The sequence below is a fragment of the Erithacus rubecula genome (genome assembly GCF_903797595.1).
Source record: "Erithacus rubecula genome assembly, chromosome: 9".
NCBI lineage: Eukaryota > Metazoa > Chordata > Aves > Passeriformes > Muscicapidae > Erithacus > Erithacus rubecula.
In genome coordinates, this window is record NC_136660.1 from 22,135,165 (window position 1) to 22,157,955 (window position 22,791).

The 22,791-nt window shown below is 50.5% G+C and overlaps 2 protein-coding genes across 8 annotated transcripts; one reads left to right on the forward strand and one right to left on the reverse strand.

Moving 5' to 3' along the window:
• Positions 1-1,569: 1,569 nt before the first annotated feature.
• DPCD (deleted in primary ciliary dyskinesia homolog (mouse)) lies at positions 1,570-8,795 on the reverse strand. The gene is made up of 6 exons (XM_079312477.1): positions 8,646-8,795; positions 8,321-8,401; positions 7,532-7,656; positions 6,618-6,751; positions 2,927-3,029; positions 1,570-1,771 (listed from the first exon to the last, which is right to left on the reverse strand). Exons 1-6 carry the CDS (start codon positions 8,707-8,709, stop codon positions 1,667-1,669), a joined length of 612 nt encoding a protein of 203 aa, XP_079168603.1. The 5' UTR covers positions 8,710-8,795; the 3' UTR covers positions 1,570-1,666.
• POLL (DNA polymerase lambda) lies at positions 8,768-20,263 on the forward strand. Of its 7 annotated transcripts, none has more exons than XM_079312443.1 (9): positions 8,768-8,991; positions 10,161-10,279; positions 10,528-10,825; positions 11,433-11,598; positions 14,080-14,403; positions 14,903-15,076; positions 15,978-16,106; positions 18,054-18,222; positions 18,531-20,263. In XM_079312443.1, exons 2-9 carry the CDS (start codon positions 10,165-10,167, stop codon positions 18,893-18,895), a joined length of 1,740 nt encoding a protein of 579 aa, XP_079168569.1. In that variant the 5' UTR covers positions 8,768-8,991; positions 10,161-10,164; the 3' UTR covers positions 18,896-20,263. The 7 variants fall into 7 exon arrangements, with proteins under 7 accessions (XP_079168569.1, XP_079168568.1, XP_079168567.1 ...); XM_079312442.1 differs by having other exon boundaries at positions 8,865-9,212; XM_079312441.1 differs by having other exon boundaries at positions 8,885-8,991; positions 10,136-10,279.
• Positions 20,264-22,791: the final 2,528 nt, after the last annotated feature.

Here is a 22,791-nt window from a genome sequence, read left to right on the forward strand (position 1 = left end):
ACCTGTTGATTGCAGGGGCCTGGATGGGTGGGGGAGATTGGACCTATTTTCAGACGCTGTCTCCATGTCTAATAGATCTCTCTCCCTGGCTAGACCCTGTGACACTGCTGCACTGAAGGTGGTTCCTGGGAGTTTGGATCTCCTGTCACTTTTTCAAACAAGAATTCAAAAAGTACTGTGACTCATTTGGTGCCTGCATAATGAAGCAGCAAACCAGACTAGTATGAACACATGGATGTGATTTACTGGGATCCTGCAGGCACATCCAAGTGGGCTCTACTCCTTTTTGTGTCATCCTTCTGAACCTGACATGAGTCTCTGAACAACCATAGCTTTCAGTGTGCTCAGTGCTGATTGGATGTGGATAATGTGTTGTGAGAGAATACAGTGTGTCTGAGGTCTGGCCCTTCTTGGGGAAGGCAACATGGGAACCCTACATGGCTGAGTTTGAGTACTCTGGATAAGTAAAGGAGAGGTTTTTATCACAAACTGAGAGCACTTCTAGGGTGAGCCACTCAGCATAGTGCTTTGTCAGAACTTAGTACATTCTTCCCTCGTGATGCACCAGAGTTGGAGGAATATGTTTGCTGGATCCCCAGACTCTAAAGAATTGTCATGGTTTGAAAGCAGCCTCATCAGAGGAGCTGTGCTAGGAGCCCATTAGCACCTCACTTGAAGGTGGGGTTTGCTTGGGTAGTAACTGTTCAAGTATGAACTGGGATGGAACAACATTCAGAAATCTAAGTAAGGGGATGGCTGTTGGAGAGGAGTTGGTAAAGCAGGACTGTTGGGTTGTCCCTGTGCAGTAAGGTTTGCAAGGGGCCATGTTTGTGCCCTCACAGAAGGGTGGGCAGCTGCTGCTCCTTAGCTGGCCAGTGGCCCAGCCACTGCTTCCCCTCCATGCCATGCAAATGGAGACAGCTGCATGTTGGTTCCTGTGCTCTGCACAGCCCTGTCACATCATGGATGGCTGGCACTAAGGAAGCAGCTGCATGTCTTCCTCTTTACCCTGTTTCATAGGCTGTGCCCACTCAGATCTAAACATTGATGCTATTTGCAGAGGTATCAAAGTCACCAGAGCATCCTTCTGACTGCACAGAGGAGCTGCATAACTGTACAGGAGGGAGAGCTTCCAAGCACATCCCAGGCAAGTAACGGGTGTGAGGAGGGAGTTCTTGTTTTCCAAACATTACTGCCTTCAGCAGTGGTGGCAGATGGGGAGTTCCCAAGGATGGGACAGGGCTGCTGGTTGTGGAGGTGGTGTGCTTCCTTTGCATACTACAGCTTCCCACAATTCATAAAAAGATCATTCTCTCCCTGGAAATGTTCCAGGCCAGGTTCCATGGGGCTTTGAGCAGTCTGTTCTAGTGGAAGGTGTCCCTGCCCATGACAGGGAGGTTAGAACTAGATTAACTAGTTGATCTAGGTTTAACTAGGTGATCTTTTTTTCCAACACAAACTGTTCTATGGTTTTATGAAATGTCTTCATAAATCAGCAGGCCAGACAGCAGAGAGGTCAACTGCCCTGCTGTCTTCCTGGGCTTACAGAGATTCCTTCAAATGGCGCCATTAACAACAGAACTCATTTTTATTAAATAAGGCAAAATAAACACCATGAAGCTGTGCCAGAGAGCTGCCCCTCACCTCAACCTCTTAGCAGCCACTGCTACTGGGTCTTACAGTCTCCATCCCCACTGTTAGCTGCCTTTATCTTCTTCAGCTCCTTCTGCAACTGCTCTTCTGCAGCCAGGATCTCCTTTGGCTTCTGGTACTGTAGGACAGAGAGAAATGCCCTTAGCACTCCTCAACTCCTCCTGTTCAGTCTCAGCTCCAAGCAGACCAACTGGGACCTGTTGCTGCTGGTCTAGCAAGGGCCCTCCTGCCAAGGGAGGCCTTGCCATTACCAGCTGCTTCTGAAGCCCACTTAGAGAGGTAGTGCCATCAAGCTAAAAACATTTACCAAGTTTTGGAGTGTCTTTTACAGTGCAAGTAAAACTTTCCAGTTAGGTATGGAATCCTGGCCCCCCACCAACCCCTCGGAATATCCTGGCAAGCAGATCCTTGCTGTGCTCACTGACCATAAGCTCATAAGTGTTTTATATATATATATATATATATATATATATATATATATATATACAAAATAAGCCTTTTTTTTTTTTTTTTTAATGCAGAGAGAAGTAAGAGTTTCAGTTCCTCTATCTTCCCCTCAGAGGTCTCTCACCCAGCTGCATCTTAGAGGCAGATGCAGGTGCTTTTTGCAAGGTTTGGCCAGTAGCAAGCAGAGGCTCAGGAGGACTCAGGGTGCTCCTCTTGGCCCATTTCCTCAGCATGTGCAGCCCAGTTCTGCTGCCAGGTTTCTCACGGAGGGTGTGCCCTCTGTGTAGCTGACTTCTGCACTGAATAAGGCAAACACTTGTTGCTCAAAAGCATCTGTCTGCTCCTTGCAACAAGAAGTGTGTCCATGTCGCTAGTCTCTTGCTTCCACCATGTGTGTGGAAGTGTTCTCTCTCTGACACAAAGCAGCAGGTGATTATTTTTTTATTATTTTTTTTTAAGACTTCAAGGCCTTGAAGTGCAGCAGGTGCTTGGACTTTTATACTCTAAGGCAAGAAAAACCTAATGTTACTGAGAATGGAGGGTTGCTCAGGCCTGAGGGAGGGAATACATGGAAAACAGGGCATGACAGATACTCTTCCACCTATATGTCACCTTGAGCAGCAAGCAGGACCCCTCCTGCTGCCTGGGATCTCTTGGCTAGTGTCAGCATGCCCAGTGTAATCTGAAACTCCCACTGATTGTGACAGAGAAGGAGCTGCATGGGTGACCCTCAGCTCTGCCTCATTTCCCCATGTGTAAGAACTTCAGCTTCTTTGTGGACATAAAGAAAAGGGCAGAGTGCTGTTCTGCATGGTTAAAACCTCACCGTGATGATCAGGGTGTTGTTGGCATGGGTGAAGCTCAGGGCAGCTGCATCCAAGGGGAGGTGGTATCGATCCAGATCAGGAATAGAGAACTTTTTATAGTACCTACAAATGAGAGGGGAGACAGAAATAAGGAATGTGGGGTTTCTAGTCTGCCCCTAGGAGTGACGAGACACAGATTGCTGGTCTACAAAGTGTAGATGAAGACAACAGACCTCTTAAGGTTGGCAGGAGGCCCTTGTGCCATGTTGTGTGCCTGCCGATGCCCCCAGGTTAGCAGGAGCACTAGAAACAAACCTCCAAACTGGAAACCAGAGCTGGCAAAGTCCTGAAGAGCTTTGGTGTGTGACAGCAGGCTTGGTCCCTCCAGCTTGCCTGTATGTGTAGTGCCAGCTGCAGTTAGACTACTCAGCCCTACCAAGGTGTTCCTTGTCTATTTCCCTGCTCATGGCCTTTCAATTCCCCTAAGTAGCAGCTTCCTTTAGCTTGTGTCAAAACAGCAGTAAAAGCTCTCATGCCATATTAATTACTTTCCTCTGTGATGCATCATTTTGTGCTGCAATCCTTCCTAAACCCCCGTTTTTTAACTCTTGCTGTATTTCCTAGGGAACTTCTTGCTTTGGTGGCACAGTGCTGCTCATGCATACCCCTGGGGACAGATTTCCAGGTGTAACTGCCCACAATCACCTGAGCCTCTGCTCTGCAGTATCTCCATGCAGCTCTCCTAATTGTTTCTTCCCTGGTTTCTATCCCAGTCTTCCAATAACTTCTCACATCCAAGCAGAGAACAGAGAGGTTTTTTTCCAGCTAAGAGATTTCCTAAGACTTTGGAGCCAGAACCCTGTAGACCTGTGTCCATGTTTGCCTGAGATGATCTGTGCTTAGCATGCCTTGCCCTGCATCTACTGCTTCTCTCTGAAGCTGCACTAAATACACTGGCTTGTGGTCCTGTGCCCACCCAGAGGCATGGCTGGATTCTTACTCTCTTCCAGCACTCTTGTGGGCAATCCTCTCCAAGGAATTCACCTGTAGCTGGTACTGAGGTGCCTGGAGCAGAGTGGGAACAGGCAGTGGCTGCTACCATGAGGGGTGGTTCTCAATTCAGCTGGCTGTGTGTGAGGCTTGGCCTCTCTAGCTACCTCTGCCCAAACTGCGGTTTATTTTCCAAGTCACGGTGAAAACAGCTACAAAGGGCAAATGGCTTTCCCGGTGCAGTGGGAGGAATGTACACGGCTTGTTACCGCAGGGCTCAAACCGTTCTGTGTTGTCACTGCTGTCGGTATTTGGAAAAGGTGGCAGACATGGATAATAAGGGAGATGTCAAAGGTTAAACAGCAGAGATTAGATGAACACAAAGACATGTTAAGGAAGTGTTAACTTCTTACCGATTAGACAAAAAAAAAAAAAAAAAAAGCAGTACACAGAAAAAAACCACTGTTTCAAAGGGCCTTGGGAGTCATCAATGAAACAGCAGCATTCTGCTGCCCCAGGACTAAGGAGAAGGGGAGAAGAATGGCTTTGGCTGGCCTCAAACTAAAATCTGTGACAAGATCAAAGGAAACCAGATCTGCCTTGCCAACCCCTCCTCCTCCTAACATTACCACTGCCTCTCACTACAATAATTGAATCAGGTTTGGCGTTTGGGGAGGTGGCTTTCTAGGTTTGTTTTTAGAGTTCAGTTTAATGGATTTATTTTACAGCAAGAGGTTTTAAGCAAATCCCACTTGAGCAGCCCTTGCCGTGGCCAGAGGGAACAGAATGACTGGTGGAAGTGAAGAGCTCCTGTCTGGGCTGGGGAGGTAGCTGATGGGTGGTTATCCCAGCCGATTCAGGCTGATTCTCTGCCCTCTCCTCTCACCCCATGGCCAAGGGCAGTATTACACTCTGAGCCCGAGTCCTGGCCCGAGATCCACAGTAAGTATTTGAAACCACCTCTATTATTTTCCTACTGGAAACCCACTTTTTGTCAGCCCATAGGGAAAACTGCTACTGGTATGCTGAGAATTTAGAGCTGAACTACTCAGTAGTGACTTGGCAGCCCATCCTGTTACTTGTCCCTCTGGCTGGCGGTCAGCACAGCTCTGTTGCTCAGAAGCAGCGTGGCTGACTTCCAAGGGCTGGAGAGGCTCCGAGGCTTCCTTTCTCTCCCGTAGTGATGTGCACTCTCTCTGTGGATTCCATGCTGTTGCTATCTTGGAATTAGTTGCTGAGTGGTGCCTTGCCCTGGCCGAGACCCAGGAGAAATAATCTAAGATATCCTGGAGCCTGTACTAAGTGTGCTAGTGCTGGTGTCTGCTCCCTCCCTACTGACAGCAACGTCACTCTTTGTCCTCGGTGAGGTGGCTTTCAGCTTTAATTCCAAATAACTGTCAGATGCAGGCCATGAGTTGTGTTGAGTCCTCTTACACTAGTCTGTGAGAGAACAAGTGACAGCTGCTCATGGAAGACCCTCCTGAGAGCAGTACAAAAAAGCCTGAAGTCACGTAGGGTGTAGTTAAAGCCTCAGTGCTACATTATAAGCTTTATGGCACCTGTGCAGGAAGTTCCCACACACACAGGCAAGGAACTTCCCACATACACACTACTATCAGTAGGACTGGGAGTAGATAAGCCTGTCTGTGACGGTATGTGGTTGGATTTAGGATCAAGTACTCCATTCCTGTCCTGGCCCATGCATATCCATGGGTGGCTGATGGGAATCTCATTCATCTTTTGCTACGTAGTCTCCCTGTTAAAGCACCACTGTTCTGTGAATCCCTCTGTGTGCATTTAGGCCAACATCTTTCTATATTAGAGCTGTAATTGCTTGCTTTTTCTCTGGGCTAACTTGCCACTTCCCTTCTGGTTTTGAGCCCCCAGGTATGCTGATGTGCAGAGCTGCAGCAGTGCTTTGCTGGGAGACTCGCAGGTGCTGCCTCTCGAAGCCCTGGGCAGCAGAGGGGCCGCAGTTCTGTGCCGACAGCACCACCTACAGCCCCTTCCATCACCTTCCCTTGTGCTCCCAAGGCTCGTTCCGTGTCACTCCAATACTACAGCACATCTGGGCTCATCTGAGGCTGTACATGCTTTGGGACACAGTGTGTGTTTCATTCTGTGTGAGAAGCCATGTATTGACACACTACAAGATGTAGCTTTAAAAGCATTTTCCATTTTCTTCCTCCAATCTCAAATCTCTCTTGGCAGAATACTGTGGTGCTTCCTTCCCAGATTCAGTCAGTGTTTTTTGCTTGCTACCTTCAGATCATATCATTATGACTATAGGACATGTTTATGCAGGGAGATCTGTCTGGGTGCCCACGACTTTGCTGTCCATGTTGAATCCTGCAGCATTCTGAGATCCAGTGACTAAATCAGAGGGAGAAAATGGAATGTTCTAGCTTCAAGAGGTCTGCAAGGCTCTTACTTTAAGTCTCTAAGAAAGTGGCATCTGACAGGACAAGAACAGCACAAGCACCACCCTACTGGGGCCAAGATGAGTTTGCAATGGCCAGTGCAGAGCTTTAGGGCCCAACTTGTAAATGTATCTGAGGCAGCTGGGAGTGGAAATCGGGCAACAGGAGACATGCGGTGTAAGATGAGGCCTCTCAGCCCTTGCACACTAGGGACAGAAGAGGGGACAGCCCTGTGTGTCACTTGCCTGCCCTCTGTGCCAGCCCACCCCAAGGAACTGTCAGCACTGCTGTCCTTACTGACTTCTTGTTGGTGGTCCGGATGACACAGCAGCGCTGCTCCTCCTCCACGGAGACACTGTAGACCTCTTTGGGGTAGGGAAGGTTACGGATCCGCCACTGGAAGCTGCTCAGGGTATCCTTCCTCATGAAGATAGGCTACAGCAAACAAGTACCTTTAGCAAGGCCCCTCCAGCTGTCTCCTCTCCTCCCTGTCTCCTTCCTGTACTACCTTGTGAGACTCCACACAGGAGTAGCTGCTCTTTCACACTGGAGAATTAGGGAGTAACTCAAGAAGCTGCCTGAGCACCACTTTCCTACAGCTATGGCTGCTCTGCCTTTGCCCAGGGCACTGCTTGCAGTGCTGAAAGTGTTCAGTGAGGAAGCCTTGCAGTACAGGGTTGCAGGGACCTCTTACTGACAGGCAACCAAATACTGACCTCTGTCTGCTCTAGGAACCTGCTGAATTCAATCCTAGCTCTGCCCCAGTTTTCAGTGCAGGGAGCTGTGCTTTTCAGGTCTCTAGAAAAGATGGTGAGACTAAAACAGCTGTGCCCTCAGCTAGAGGGGTGTGAAGATGAAACAAGCTGTTAGGGAGCAGCCTGCTATGCACTGTGCCTTTCATTGCTATCACCTCTGTTTTCTATCCCCTGACTTGTCCTGGCACTGGCCTTTCTGTCACCCTGCTCTTTCAAGACAGGGTAGTAGCTGACCAACACACCAGTACAGTTTCTTTACTTAAGGAAAGTACAAGTCTCTTAGACCCCTAAAGAATCTAAGCTATGTCTTCTTTCTACCCAGCCCTACAGTTTTGGGGTGATTTGTAGCAGGGTGCTGGGGGCATTAAGGCTGTCTCTTGATCTGTGCTCTACCAACTACTGCTGTAAGCACAAGACAAGGTAGTTTTAGGTGCAGTGGTACCTGCAGCCCCTTACATACATTTGAGCTGCTCTCTGTTATAAGCTCTGACTCCAGTGCTCCCAGGAGTGGTGAGGTTGGCTCTCCCACCTCCACCTGCCACTTGCCGGTGCCCCCGAGGGTGTTCTTCTCTCGCCATTTTCGACCTGGGCAAGAGACAAGAAGGGTTTTCATTCTCCTGCTCCGTAAGAATTCCAGCAACTGACTGTCAAAGCTGCCCAGCACACTGAGATGATATGAATGTATGTATTTTAATTCCAGCAATTTCAACTTTGGTGTGAGTTGATCTGCTAGTTGGCCTATTCCTGGGTGATAAATTCTCTGCTGAATGCCTTTTTTGTGACTTGGTGCTGAAGCCATGTTGGGGTTGCAACAGGTGCTGTGCTGCAGCTGATGTGGTTTTGGACACAAGAGCCATAAACGACAACACCTAGTTTGTGGTAGCAAAAACCACCAAAAAGCATATTTCAGCCCTTCATGTGGTACAGACTTGGTACCTGGCAACTATGATGGCAATCCCATCTAGTCCATCCAAGTCTGTTGTGACAGATGGGATGTTTGGGGAGATCCTAGGCTAAAGCAAAGTCTGCTATGCTGTCAAAGTCTGAGAACCCTGGCTGCAAGCTGAAGTCTACTTCTGTCCCTACAAAATTCCACTACAGACATGCCTGTCTCCCAGAATAGGCAGGGATGATTTGTTCCTGACCAAGTGGTCCCTCTCAACACCCCAGCTCTGAGGGTACAGACCCACTACCCTGCAGTTCTTCCCCAACCCACTTCTGCTGGGGGGCAGCTGAGAGCATCACTTACTTACTAACTGGCCGGTCTTAATGTCGTACTCTTCGGCCATCTCCTTCCCATCCTCGAACAAGTAGTGGATCTTCCGCTTCCCTAGAGGCAAGGCAGGTGGTGAGACGAAACGGGATACACCTACCCCTGGGTGTAGGGCTCTGTCCGTCTGTCTGGGGCCCAATCCCATTGTCCCACGGCCCGCGCTGGTGGCCTTGCGTCCTCCCCTGGGGCCCTGCCCGGCGTGCGGGGCTGTGCCCAGGAGCGCTCCCCTCCGCGCCCGCTCGCCGCAGGATCACCCCGCGCTCCGCGGCGGGGGCTGTCCCTTCCCTCGCCCCGCGGTTACCGTCCTGCACCAGCGCTGTCTTGCGGGCCGCCCGCAGCCGCTCCAGCCAGCTCGGCACCGCCATGGCGGCCGCGCCGTCACCGCGGCAACGCGGAAACTTCCGCCCTTGGCCCGGAAGCGCTTCCGGCGCGGCCGAGCGAGCGCGGCCCTGCGCGGGCCCGCTCCCCTTCGGGCCTCTCTCCTTCCCCGCTCTCCTTCCTTCCCACTCCTTCCCCGCTTCGCCTTCCCCCGGCTCCCCCGGGCGCAGCCCCCAGGTTTGGGGGCTTTTCCTGCCCCCGAGGGTGCGCGTGCTGCCGGCCCCGGGTTGGTGGCCTTGAGACCTTCACGGCCTGGGGAGGCAGGTTTGGTGCTCGGCGCGTGCGTTGTGGTTTATAGGAGTTAAAATGCTTCCTGCAGAAACACACTTCCGAGCCCTGCAACGTACTTGGGCACCCAGAACCTTGGCGGGCTTTTGATGTGGGTTTTTTCTTTATCTAATAGAAAGGATTACTGTTCCCAGAGATTTTTTTTATTTTTTTTTTTAATTTTTGGTCAAAACGTCCTGAAAACTGAAACATTTCAGCGAAGGTGAGTTTTAGAAATGCAGCAGGGTTTCTGCTCCCGTGGAGCTGAACTCCTCCTCGCAGAAGCAAGGGCTCGAGTCGAGCTCTGGGTTTGTCTTCAGAGGGTTTTGTTTAGTGCTCAGATGAGAAGGTTCCACAGCAGGAAGCCATGGCCAGATGGGACCATTTTCAGCTTTTCCAGGCTTGGTAGGATTGGTTTGTGCTGGACTGTGTGTGAGAACTCCAAGAGAAACACGGAGTGCTGCACTGAGAGGAAACCAGGCTGGTGTTTACTCAGCGCTGCAGCCACATGGGCGGGGCTGTTGGGATGTACATAGAGATTCAGGGCTTGTTTGGACTGCAGAAAACTGAGCTTCCTTATCCTGCTAATCGAAGCTCCAAAGTTTGCATTTGCAAGTCTTGTCGTGGTTAAGCTACAGTTATACTCATATTGAACTTGGGTAGTTAATCTTTAGTAATTCGCTATTTCCAGATGAAGCCAAGCTGGGAGTCTCCGTTTTGTGACTGTGTGAAACACTTGGTGTCCATCAGTGTTTTATCTCATAGGTGCCTGGATTTCAGCCCTGGCAGGAGAAGTTTTTCCCTCTTGGGACTGTGCTTGAGAAATACCTGAGAAATAAAGTTGCTTCTTTAGGCTCAGTAGATAGGAGCTCTAAAACATTTAAGTTTAGAATGCTTTCCATTATAAGAACTCAGCTGTAGAGGTTTCTAAGACATACAGACAAAGTTGACTTAAATGACTTTCTGACTTTGGTTTTTCTGACCTTGTGGGCTGCAATTCTTGATTCCGGTTGCCTCCCTCAGGCTGAGCATTTTTGGAAGGCAACAGCAAAAAACTTTAGAACAACAAAGACAATGAGCAGCATGAGTGAATCTTGAGTTAGGATTAGGTAAGATCTAAGCAACCTTGCTCTTATATATATTTAGCAATTTCTGCTAACCTTCCCACCAGGTCTATGGAGCCACGAGGGATTGTCAAAGCCTTTCCCAAGAGGAAGAAGGTGAGGGATGACTCGGGGAAAAGCATCCCTCCAAAGATCCCAAAAGAGGAAGGAACAGAAATACCTGAGGGTAAGTCCCGAGTCCCTGTGATGCAGGATATAATACTTGCACCTAGCATGTTAACTGCAAGTGCTGTTCCCCAAAGGCTTTTTCTGGCCCTCAGTGTTTTCTGTAGAGGTCATGGCCAGCTTGGTTTGGTGTGTCCAGCTAGATCCCCCCAAAGATTGCCTCCAGGGCTGGTGCCATCAATTCCCATGGGAGAGATGGAGCCCTGCCTTTCTCTTGTCACTGTGTCCCTGCCCCTGTGCTTTCCTCAGCAGAGTGGCTGAAACCTGTCATTGCCTACGTGCTGCAAGCTGGCCTTGGCCAGGCCAGGGCGGAGATCTTGCAGAGGCAGATTGTGCTGCACGGGGGGACCGTGCAGAGGCAGCTCTGCTCGGAGGTGACCCACGCCATCGTGGCCGAGGACATGGACTGCGCTCGCGCCCTCCGCCTGCTCAGGCTGGCCCGGCTGCGCCCGGGGCTGCAGCTGGTGAAGGCGTCCTGGCTCAGTGCTTGCCTGACAGACCAGAAGCTGCTGAGCACTGCTGGCTATGCTGTCTTTGTCCCTCCCAGGTAGGCAAATGCCACACTGCCATTCCACCCTGCGTTTCCTCTGTCCTAAACTGAGCAGCACTAAAATTTGACCTCTGCTCAAAATTTTGGACTGCAACTCCTTGCAGCTCCTGTGAGATGACTCAAAGTTCTGCGTGGTAACAAAACATGTAATGGGGCCCAGAAAGACTACCAGAAGTCCTGTCACTTGCTACAGTGCTGATGGCACCTCTTTCTGATCCATCAGTGATAACAAGATGTCTCTTAAAAATACTGAGGATTAAATACTGTTTTTTACTTATTGCAGATGGAAGGTAGAGAGAGAATTGGCTACTAGGCACAAGAGGAAATTAAGAATGGAGCAGCAGGCACAGGTTAGGATCAAAATGTTTTAGCAAAGTTTTGGAGAGAGTCTAAGACTGAAGTAGGAGTGGAAGTTGCAGGTGAGCAAGGTAGATGTTGCTTGGGGAGTTGAACTAAAACCAGAGTAATTAGTCTGTGATCTGAGAGAGTATAATTCATATGAGTCATTTGGTCAATCCTAAAACACACAGAAGGATTTCTTGGTCAAATTTTTGGGGCTGAGAAGTCCTCCTTCTCCTGTACTAAAACATCCAATTCATGGCAGGTACCTGGAGGATGAAGAATCCCAGAAGGAACAGCAACAGATCCTGGACAGAGAAAAAATCCAGCCCCTAGCAGAGGAGGGAGCAGTGAAACTGAATGCTGAATTGCATGGGGAGGATTCCTCACAGCAAGGCATGGGCACCCTTGGACAGCAGCAACTGGCTGAGGTGAGACTTTCCTCCACAGATCCATCTCCTTGTAAAGCATGCTGCTTTTCCTGGCTAAGGGCATCCCTGCAGGGATACAGTCTGAGATTTTCTCAGTGAAGGGAAGATGTTTGGATGTTTCAGTGAGCCAGACTCAGGCTGTGGACATGGTTACTGCTTCTCTTTGTCCTTTTTAGATGTTAAGAATAGAAACAACACCCCCAAATTGTTGTTCCCATCAGAACATTTCCAGCTGAAGCAATCCTGGTGCTCTAATCATGGTGTTATTCACTTATGTCCTTTTGAGGAATATTTCCTGTCTGAGAATATCTCCTTTTCAGGAAGCTGTCTCTGATATTTCATTCCATGTTCCTGCCTGAGCTATATGGACCAGTTCTCCACTCCTTGGCAAACATCCTGCTCAGACACATATTTATGCAGTGGATCAAGTTGCTACCAGAGTGATCATAGAGGTGTTCTTAAAATATCTGTGTTGGGTTATTAGTGGCTTCTGCTGTGAGTTAGCTTCTTTGGCCTGCTGTTAGCTTTCCTTCCTTTCTCTGTATTTTTGCTCAGATTTGCTGAATTCTTCTTGGGCATTGGTGTCATTCAAATCTATTTGTAGGAAAGTTACCTCAAACATCCCCAGCAGCTGCCTTATATTGCTGACATCTGTTTTGCAACAGAATCCAGAATTTTGTTGCCCAATCCCTGAAATTACTCTTTACCTGGCAGCTCACTGAGTGTGCAGAAGTCACATTTATAGGCATTTCAGTAAAATCTCTTGTCCCAAGCTTAGGTCTGTGTGACTTGGGGAGGAGTGGGATATGCTTTAAAGACAATACCAACCACTTAAGACCCACCTACAGCAATAAAGCTAAAACTTAGTTTAGAAGTAGCTTTTAAGCACAGAGTCTTTTCTAGCTTGGGTGGATGTTTTTTCTCTAGAAGATGATGAGTGTGCCAGTGTTTCTTACTAAACAGAGACTGATGTGGGAGTTCTGCCTTTGGATGTCAGCTCCTGTGAGGAAATCCTGTTACCAGTCAGACTAGCAACCACAGCATCCACATGCATTAGTTCTCTGAAAGGCAGCCTCTGTAAGCAGTGCCAGTTACTCTCTGTGAACCCAGAGCTGTCACTCCAGGCTGCCTGCTTCCCTCTCAAGTAGCCTACTACTGGTTGGTTTTGCACATGTGGTTGTGAAGAGTCCATCAGCTTTGCTGACAAAGAATAGAGAGTCAGGGGTTTAAGGGCTGTTCCACCTGTGACACTGCTGGCCAAGAGGCTGAGAATTGGTTTCAGCTCCAGCTGCAGAGTTCTCTGCATTGTGATTGGATAACATGCTCTTGTATATGCTTTTAGGGGGCTTACTGACTTATCTGAGCCCTCTGAGGCTTTGCTGCCCTTGGAGAGAACATCATCTTAAGGGAGTTGCATTTCAAGACAAATTAAACTGATAAAGTCTATCAAATTATCAATCTGACACGGTTTTCAGAGTTATAAAACAAGACTGAAAAACACATCCCATCCTTGTGTCTCCAGACCTTGTACCTCCTTAGCCAGCAGAACCAGAGGTTGTAAGGATGTGGCTCTGACTTAGGCTGACACTCCAGAAATTTAGGAAATGGTGTGCTGCATGTAATTGCTGGACTGATCCCAAAGAACCCTGCTTCACTCAGAGTTACTTCCACAACACAGAAGCTCTTGGATCTTTGTAGACTGCTGTGTTTATACATCAGGGGAGATGGGGACCCCAGTGAGCAAAGCAGTCTACAAAGCCACTGTGTGGCTTTCCACTTCTATCCCCTTTTGTTCATTACCTGAAGCTGAAGCTCATTGTTTCTTAAGTCTACACAGAGGCATCCTAATGCTGAGGGTATCAGCAAATGCATACATTGGTTCTTTCTTCTGTCACTGAGGAATGTGGAGTCCTTTGTGTCATTCCTTCCTCCCCCTTTTCTCTTGCAGATAGCCATGGGGAAAATGAGGGGCTTTTAATTTACTACTCTGTTAAGATTTTGTGTCTGTAAACTGAAAACAAAGTTCAGTGCCTGTCTGCAGTCATCTGCATCATGGGGTAGAAGTTGCTGAGTTTGAATGTGAGAGATGTGCCTGTGCTGCCACCAGATGAGCTAAAAGTTTCCCAGTGGGAGTAGGAGTCAGATCTCTGCCATCCAGGGATATTGGCATTGTCATACTTTGTTGCTGGCAGCAGTTGCTCTCTTACTCAGTGTCTTACCTCAGTTAGGGTCTTGGCTGTAGGAGGGGGGCTGTGTGCTTGAATCCCAAGCAGCAGTGTAGTCTCCTGTGCAGTGTGAGATGTGCATGTGTAGCTTGAAGTGTGAGGAGCTGTGGTGTGCATATAACCAGACACTTCTAGAGGTGGCAGTTGGAGCATGGCATGCCTGGGAGGGAGGGTGGTTGCTGCTCTGCCTGTGCCAAGGGGATGTATGAGGCATGCACTTATTCTCACATGGCTGCTTTCTGCTTTTTCCCTTAAGAAATACTCTGATGATGAAGACAGTGAAGGAGAAGATGCTGGTGTCACCCAGGGAGACCTGGAAGCATTGATTACTGGCCACTACCCTGTGAAATCATCAGAGGAGATCAGTGACAGCTCTTGCACAGTGGCCCAGCCTCCCAGCAAGTGGGTTTGTGCTCTGTCTTCCAACACCAAGAAGGAAAATCACAATCAATGCATCACAGAGAAACTGGAAGTGCTGGCAAAGGCTTACTCTGTCCAGGGGGACAAGTGGAGAGCTCTGGGCTACTACAAAGCAATCAATGCACTCAAGAGCTACCACAAACCAGTCACCTCTTACCAGGTAAAATACCTCCCTAGAGAGGTGGAACAGGGAGACAGACCTTCAATGGAAGTTGTATAGCAAGTGCAAGTTGAGATTTATTGACCAGATACAGTATTTGCAGAACAGCAGAAAAATGGAATCTGAGCCTTCTGAACACTCCCAAGATAAATGCCTTCCTCAGACACAATGCAGGGACATTTTCACCTTCCTCTTCATCAGCAGCAACTGGTCACCAATAGCAATAACATGCAAAACTAGCTGGATATGGGTCTTAGGGGCTGTGGCAGTCCAGCAGTTCAGTGTGTTCATGTTTCAGTCCCATTGTGCAGGCTTGTCCTTTTCCACTTGGATTGATTAGCCAAGGTAAGCCTGGGCTATAGAGGAGACCATCAGACAGAGCTAGTCCTGCCACTCACCCTTTACCCATCAAATTACTAACTAGGCTCTGAGTCAGTAGCAGCTCCCCAGCTTCTCTATGATCTTTGCTTTTCCAGTAGCAGCCCTGGTTTCTTTCTAGGAAGCCTGTAAAATCCCTGGGATTGGGAAGCGGATGGCAGAGAAGATCCTGGAGATCTTGGAGAGTGGCCACCTGCGCAAGCTGGATCACATCAGTGAGAGTGTGCCTGTGCTGGAGTTATTTTCCAACATCTGGGGAGCAGGAGTCAAGACAGCTCAGATGTGGTACCAGCAGGTAAGTTCAATGCCTTACAAGAGGCTCTCAGGTTATGGTTGGAAGACTGCTGCTGAGTGTAGAAGAATTACTTTCACTAAAAATAGTTTTTAATTTCCCATATCTACAGGTAAGATTTAAATCTGGGGTTTTTTTCGGAGGAACTATAAGGTTGGGTCCCATTTTGTCTCAGCACCCACCTGAGACTTTAATTGTGGTGGAGTGGGTAAAGAACAAAAATGTGGAGAGGAGGAATAGAAGACATGCTGCCTCTGCTCTAGCATCACTTTTTGGAGCTCATGTCACACTGGTCATGGCAGTGATGTTGCTAGGAGCCAGGCTTGAATCAGGGCATCTTGTCCATGAAAGCTCCTGATGCAATTGCTGGCTGTTGGCCTGCAGCTGTCAGAGCAGCCATTCATCTTGTCTGGAATTTATAAAAATGAGGTTGAAATAATTGTGCCAACAGGAGCAGCCCTGCCCACTGGGTGGGTTCCTTCTTTAAAAGTGGTTTGTCTCCTGAGCACAAGCTAATTAAGGCTTTTTTCCTGTAGTGTTTGCTTTGTGACTGAATTCTTGACTGTCTTAAATACATGCTTGTGTTCATGCTATCAACTTTCCCTCATTGGGATGTTGTGGGTGTTGTTCCTTCACCTGCATTACTGTAGGGACACCATGCCTTAAGAGCAATAGCCTTCTGTCAGAGGAAGGGTGGAGATTAGAGGTGTGCACAGGTAGTGGGATTGCCTAAATCCCTTCTTCTAGGAACCAGGCCCTAAAGCATTCTCTGCATGTGATCTCAGAAGCTGTGACTTGGCATGAACTTGAGACAGGCTAAATACAATCTCCCCAAATCTTAATGGAAAGTATGTGAAGAGCAAAGTCCTGTTAGATGCCTGAATATGCACCGTGTTCTGCACAGGGTTTCCGGACGCTGGATGACATCCGCAGCAAGGCCACCCTGAGCAGCCAGCAGGCTGTGGGGCTGAGGCACTACACGGATTTCCTGGAGCGCATGCCTCGGGAGGAAGCTGCAGAAATAGAGCAGACTGTGAGTACCTTGGCCCCAGGCCCTCAGAGTACAGTACCTGCTGGGACGTGACAGGAAGGTGCATGCTGTGAAAATGGCCTTTGTGTTATTGCTGAGCTCTTCAGCTGCTCTGAGTGGGGTCAGTGCTTGGGGGATTCTTTCTGGGCATGGCCACACAAGGCCCCTACCTTGCCCCATAAAAAAGTTCGGTCTGAGTGTCTGGCAAGGAGGAGGATTCTTCACAGGAGTCAGTTCTACACACTGCTTTGAAGAAGGCTGTATGTGGCATGGTGGGATAAGCAGGTTCCCAGCTCTGCTTTCTTGCCTCTCATCATGTCTGGAGTGTCTGCTTCCACCTGAGGTGTCCCTGGTGCTGCTTCTACAAAGGAAGCTGTGAGCACCCTGTGATCTAGTCAGTTAGAGATCAGAGAGTGGATATCCTTGGTGGAAGCAAAGGGGATCCAGGCTGCAAAGGAGTGCTGCTTGCTCTAGGATGCTGTGGCACTCCATGAGTATGGGGTGCTAAGCCAGTGTACCCTAATGTGAGCAGAGAGCCTGGGGCACACACTGTCATTGCTACCCCTGTGCTCTCCAGTCGCCATGGAAGCAGCAGCCAGTGTGACCCTGTCACTCGGCCACAGGGCCTGGCCATGAAGAATACCCTCCTGCCAGGCTCCTGCTGGGGTGTCAGTCCTGTGTGCTGGATTAGCCATTTTGGTGGTGAGTGGTCCCTTTCCCAGGCAGGCTGGGCTGAGGAGCTGGCTCTTGGGAGTGGGTCTATTGTTATCTTGATGGGATTACTGTGCTGCCCTCCATACACACGCACACACCTCTGATCCAGGCCCAGGAGAGAGAATGAGGGATTAGTCACTGTCTGTGCTGCCTGTCACAGTGAGATCTGAGGAGCTTTTAGGCTCTTGGGTGGGGCTGGGAGTTTTCTAGAAATCTTCATTTAAAGCCAGAAGGGGGGCGAAAACACCAGAGGAGGGCTTGCTCCGCATGAGAAAGGCTTGTGGCTTCTTGGAGCACCTTTGGGGCAAAGGTTAATGGGTTTATCTCTTGCTAATGAAGGATGATCCCCAAGAGTGACAAGGGGCTGTGGGCACAGACACTGCCTTGCTGAACCCCAGCCTCTGTGATGGCCCCATCACTGGGAATTGCTGAGCCCCTCATTATTTGCTGCCAGCAGGGTGATTGGCACAATCAGACCAAGAATACTTCAGGCCCGTCAGGGACTTGGGAGCCTTTCTTAAACATGTAATGAATGAAGCCATCAGAGTTAGCACTGTCTGCACAAAACAGGAGCTTGGGTCCAGCCTGGAGAAGACTGTAATAGGGAAAGTTCTGATTATGTGTTTGATTACTGGCAGCAGCATGTTGGTATCCCTTTGATCTAAAATTCTGGGAAAATTATGCTTTTTCTGGGTCAGGAAGCCCAGCTTTCCTGCAGAGGCAGAGCTCCTTGCAGGAGTGAACTGCAAGGGTTACTCACAGATTTTCTGCTATGTTGGGTCCTGCTGTAGAGACTTCATGAGCCCATTCCTATTTTTGAAACAGAGCTGATTCTCTTTGTGGGCAGAGCTGGTGAGCCTTGTGCTTGTAGGGCAGCTAAGAAACCTCTTATTTCTTGCTGTCTGAGAAAGTGAAGGCTCTGAAAGTTTGTACAGTACTTTGCCCTTTCATTTTCCTGCTTGTCCCAACCCAGTGCTCCCAAGAGCTGATGGTCAGTCAATGTATGGTGTGGCATTGTGCAGGATGTTTGCACAGAACTGGGTGGAGGCCACTCTGGCTCACTCCTCCCATGGCAGCAGGCCACCCTTCTTGGTGGGGCAGTGTGCCATGTCTGCCCAGTGTATGAGACTCTGGAGATGCAGGACAGGTCTCAAGGCAGACATGAGATCCTTTGCTGCCTTGTTGGAAAGGACATGACGAGGCTGGTCTCTGACTCCTCATCCCTCTTTCTTGAAGGTCAGACAGGCTGCCCTGGCCGTGAAGCCTGGCCTGGTGTGTGTTGCCTGTGGCTCCTACCGTCGGGGGAAGGCCACCTGTGGAGATGTGGATGTGCTGGTCACTCACCCCGATGGGCAGTCTCACCGTGGGGTGTTCAGCAAGCTGCTCGACAGCCTCCGCAGGAGCGGTAAGAGGGCGGGGAAGCTGCTCTGAGAGTGGCCAAGGCGAGGAGGCAGTGAGGTGGATGGCATTCATTGAAGGATAGGCTATCACTTCTCCCAAGGATAGGACATCTTGTTAGTCCTTAAAATTACTGCCCCTGGACCTGGCTCAGCTGTAGTGTTAAGGAGAGAATATTGCTGCAGCTTAGCCTGTTATCCCTGGGGTGCCCCAGCACATTGTGGGATACCTGTGCTGCTCTCTGGGCAGTGGGGGGTTCAGCATGAAGGTGTCCATCTACTGTTCATCTCCTCTTGGGCTGTTCTCTCTCCCCAGGCTTCCTCACGGATGACCTGGTGAGTCAGGAGGACAATGGCGATCAGCAGAAGTACCTGGGTGTGTGCCGCCTGCCGGGGCCGGCGCGGCGTCACCGCCGGCTGGACATCATTGTGGTTCCGTACCGGGAGTTCGCCTGCGCCCTGCTCTACTTCACGGGCTCGGCGCACTTCAACCGCTCCATGCGCGCCCTGGCCAAGGCCAAGGGCATGAGCCTGTCGGAGCACGCGCTCAGCTCGGCCGTGCTGCGCGGCCCCGGCGGCGCCAAGGTCTCGGCTGGCCACGCCCTGCCCACCCCCACCGAGAGAGATGTCTTCATTCAGCTGGGGCTGCCCTACCGGGAGCCCTGCGAGCGGGACTGGTGATGCCTGCTGCCCACCCTGGGCCTGCTGCTGTGCTGCTGCTTTGAAGGCTCTGATTTCTGTGGTGCCTGCAGGCTGAGGAACATATCCCAGCAAACTGGGGCTCCCTTGCAAGCGTGAGGCCTGGCTGATGGGCAGAGCTCTGTGGCTTCCTCAGCAAAGGCTGTGGGCTGCAACCACACTGTGCTGTCTTGGTGTGGCTACCAAAAGGGCTCCCTGCCCATCAGCTACCCTGGTCCTCTCTCCCCAACAATGGAAGATTGGGCTGCAGTCTTCTGATCCAGCCCCTGACAGTGCTTGGGAATAAGGGAAGTGAGGTGCATCTTCCTCTGTATCTGAGCACTGATGCTCCAAAATTTCTGTTCTGAGCTGTGAATGAAGGTAGCAGAAGTCTAGCTTGGTTCTTTGACAGGCCTTCCTCCTCAATACTGCTGGCAGGTGCTACTGCAGAAGTCTCAAGGGGTTAACCTGTGCTGCTGCTGTGTCCTTCTGTCTCAGCTGATGTGTCCTTTGATGGGTCTCATTGCACAGGCCAGGCTGCTGTGACTGCCACCAGCTTTCCCTGGTGCCAGCTAAGCCTTGAAAGAGACATAAGGACCTGAGGTGCTGTTCCTGCTTGATCCCAGCCTTGTGTTCTGAGGATCCTGCAGATTTACTGAGAGCCCTGCGCTGGCCCAAGAGCTCTTCTTGGTGCACAGCTCTTCTTGGGGAGCTGTGCTCAGGAGGGATTTGAATGTAATGGCACTGAATGTAACCCAGCAGGGCTGTGTGTCTGTCTATGGAGGCATGGAGACAGAGAGAAACACAAGGAGATAGTTAAGTTCTAACTGGGGCAAAGCAAAGCTTTTTCCCTTTCTTTTGTGTGGAAGCCATGGAGTTATCTGGTCTTTGATCAGGGAAAGTGTGTGTGTTTTGTGTATACATGTGCATGGGGCTGGTCCCACCAGTTCCATGGGAGTGAATTTTATTTCTCAGGAAACCTTGACTGTTTTATATTGTGTAGATGAATTTTCCAGAGACATTGAGTGCTCTCTCTGTTGCAGGTATTGCAGTGGTTGCTTCTGGCAGAGGTGCCATTGTGGGTATTTCTGTGCCAGACCCCAGGGCTCTTGCTCTCTTTTGGGGGATCTGGCACCATCATGTACAGTGGCAAAGCTGCATGTTTGCTGCTAGGGCAGGCACAAGCTGGGTGGGTTTGCACAGTTCCTGTGGCTGCTGGGCACCAGCAGGGCTGGGGCTTTGCTGAGCTGGCCCACACCCCAGCAGTGGCATTTGTCAGCCCAGACTTCCTGCTGGACACCTGAGGGAAATGAATGTCTTTTGCTATGTCTTGGTGCTTTGAAATTTGAAGTAATAAATAAATCCTTGGTATCTTCTGTCTTTTTACTCTCTGCACTGTGACTGTTGGGACTTTCTCCTGTGGCTTACCAGGAGCTCCTCCTGTGCTGGCCCATTTCCTTGCTTTCAGTGGAGGTGGAGAGCACACAGTGGAGATCATCACACTGTTGGACCAGCACTTCTGGCTCTCTGGGCAGGGAGTTGCTGGCCACCATAGCCTATCCCTGCTGTTTGTCCTCCTTATGTTTAGGGAGAGGCTGGACATGGGGATGTGTGAGGCCAGGGCTCTGCAGGAGCAGGACGTTGTGCCCAACCCCTTGGGAAATGCCAGGGAGGGTGGCCCTAGTACGTTTGTTAGGTGGAGGACGCTGGGACAGAAATCCCAGCAGTGCCTTGCTCTGAGGGAATGAGCCTGATGTCTGTCTGTCCCCTCCCACCCCACAGGTCCTGCCCAGGAGCTTTAGAGGGGACAGAGGGCCCTCATGTGGCTGACTGCAGCCAGGTGGGCCACGGATGGGTAAGGACCATTTCTCCTAGGTGTAGCTGTGGGGATTGAAAGGGGCACAAGGAGCTTGACCAGAGCAGCTGGAGGGTGACATTTCTGGATGCTGCTTCTTCTTCATCCTGATGCAAGGGGAGACACAGGAAAGGCTGTGCCATGCTGCCCACTGTGAGTCAGCCCTGCCCTGGGCAGAGGGGACAGAGCTGCCCCACACTTGCTCCTCTCTATACCTCTGATGGGGCTGCTGGGGTGTCTGGGAAGAGGTGGATGCTGACTCACCAGGATCAGTTCAGCCAAGGAGAGCAAACATGATTTTAGGCATCTCTAACGAGGTTTTTGCCTGGTTTCTGCTTCCCAGGAAGGTGCTTCAGCTATTCCCCCCTCCCCAGCACACCTCCTCTCACTCTCCCTGGCTGTGAGTCTGATCATCCTGAAAATTAAAAATAAAACAAAATGCAGCAGCACTTACAGAATGAGTGGAAAGTCGTGGAGCTGGGACAGGCCCTCAGGTTCTGCCACTGCTCCCATCCTGCCACCCCTGTATCCTAAAGGTGAGTCTAGATTGGGGTCTTAGGCAATTCCTGTCCCCCCCAACAAGCACCTCTCTACCTCCCTCATTGAAAAGGAAGGAAAGCTCTGTAAGAAGGAAAAGCTTGGGACATTAGGAAGCCCTTCCCACCCTGCTTCCTACCCTGTGAGATGGATACCCATCCTTGTGCAGGGATGGCAGGGGAGAGGGGTGCAGGGAGGGTAGTTTGGCATCTAACTCTGGCACTTTGTATTCATGAGTAAATATTTGCTAATGGCAGCATGGCTGGGTGAATGTAGGGGAGCTGCTGCTCCCCCCGTCGGAGCAGGCAGGGAAATGAATATGAATTTATCATGATTAGGTGAACTCAGCAGGGAGAGCAGGAGAGAGAGGGGAGGCAGGGAGGGGGCGGGTGAAGATGGATCTGTGCAATAAAATTAAATAAGGGCACCAAATAGAGTCACTTCTCACGCACTCGCCCGCCCTCCCGCGTGCAGGGCCTCTCCTGCCTCCCGCGCTTCTCTGGCTTTGCTGATTTCTCTTTCCTCGAATTTATGAGGCCAATTATGAAGATGAGGTTGGAAGTTCTCAGAAGTTCACTAAATGCAAAGTGTGGTCCCTGCTGTTCCCATCAAATTAATTAACCAAGTGCTATTGATGGCCAGGGTGACGTCGGTGCGGAGTGGAGCGGGAGGGACGGGATGCTGGGGTGTAGCTGAGCAAGCCTGGCTGGAGGAGGCCTGGGGAAAGAGCTCCCTGCAGGGCATCCTCAGGGCCAGTGGGTGCAGAATGAGAGCCCTGCCTGGGCAGCCAGTGGGCAACAGGAGCAAGGACTGCAGCAGGGCATGCACCAGGTCCTGGGGTGGTGGTTTGTATTGCAGCCCCTGTTTCCAGCCTTTTCGTCTGTCAGGAATAAGATCCAGCTGGGTGATGGCAGAGCTGGCCTGATGGGAACATGGCATGGATACATGGCAGGATGCTGGGCTATGTTCTGTACAGGATACCATGGTAGTGTCTTGTGGTCTGCATGAGCCTGTGGCTGCAGGAGCAAAGCCAGGAATCGGTGCCCTCTCAGAATCATCCCCCCACCTGCTGAAGGGATTGTGATCCCAATCCCATGGGAATGGTCTGCACAGGGGCTTCATGCTTGGTAGGCAAGTGACTTTCCCTGTGGCTCAGCAGTGATGGTGCAGCTGGGACAGACCTACTGCCACCTTCCCTTGCTCCCTGAGTCCCAGCAACCTTCCTTGCCTCAGTTTCCCTGCCTGGGCTATAGGAAACAGCCTGCCTGGTAGGATCTCATGAGGAGAATGTCCTGATCCTACACATCCCCTTGGCCACCCCTAACCTCTGTGTGAAGCTGCCCAGCTCTGTGCAGGGCTCAGGGTTCCAGTGAGTGCCTTTGCCAGGGGCAGCAGCCACGTGCCTGGATCACACTGGCTCTCATGTGCCTGGCTGTGTCTGTGTCCTGTCACCCCCTTCTGGGGAATGTGTTTTGGGGGGACTGTCTCCAACATGCTTGCCCTACTC

Bases quoted from the DNA above. Each gene is read 5' to 3' on its own strand.
- DPCD (XM_079312477.1), bottom strand. From the start codon at position 8,709: ATGGCGGTGCCGAGCTGGCTGGAGCGGCTGCGGGCGGCCCGCAAGACA. The intron at 7,657-8,320 runs GTAAGTGATGCT...TCTCTTGCCCAG, and splicing joins TAAGACCGGCCAGTTAGTAA to GTCGAAAATGGCGAGAGAAG. The intron at 3,030-6,617 runs GTCAGTAAGGAC...TCTCATTTGTAG, and splicing joins ATCCGGACCACCAACAAGAA to GTACTATAAAAAGTTCTCTA.
- POLL (XM_079312442.1), top strand. From the start codon at position 9,100: ATGTGGGTTTTTTCTTTATCTAATAGAAAGGATTACTGTTCCCAGAGA. The intron at 14,404-14,902 runs GTAAAATACCTC...GTTTCTTTCTAG, and splicing joins AACCAGTCACCTCTTACCAG to GAAGCCTGTAAAATCCCTGG. The intron at 15,077-15,977 runs GTAAGTTCAATG...TGTTCTGCACAG, and splicing joins CTCAGATGTGGTACCAGCAG to GGTTTCCGGACGCTGGATGA.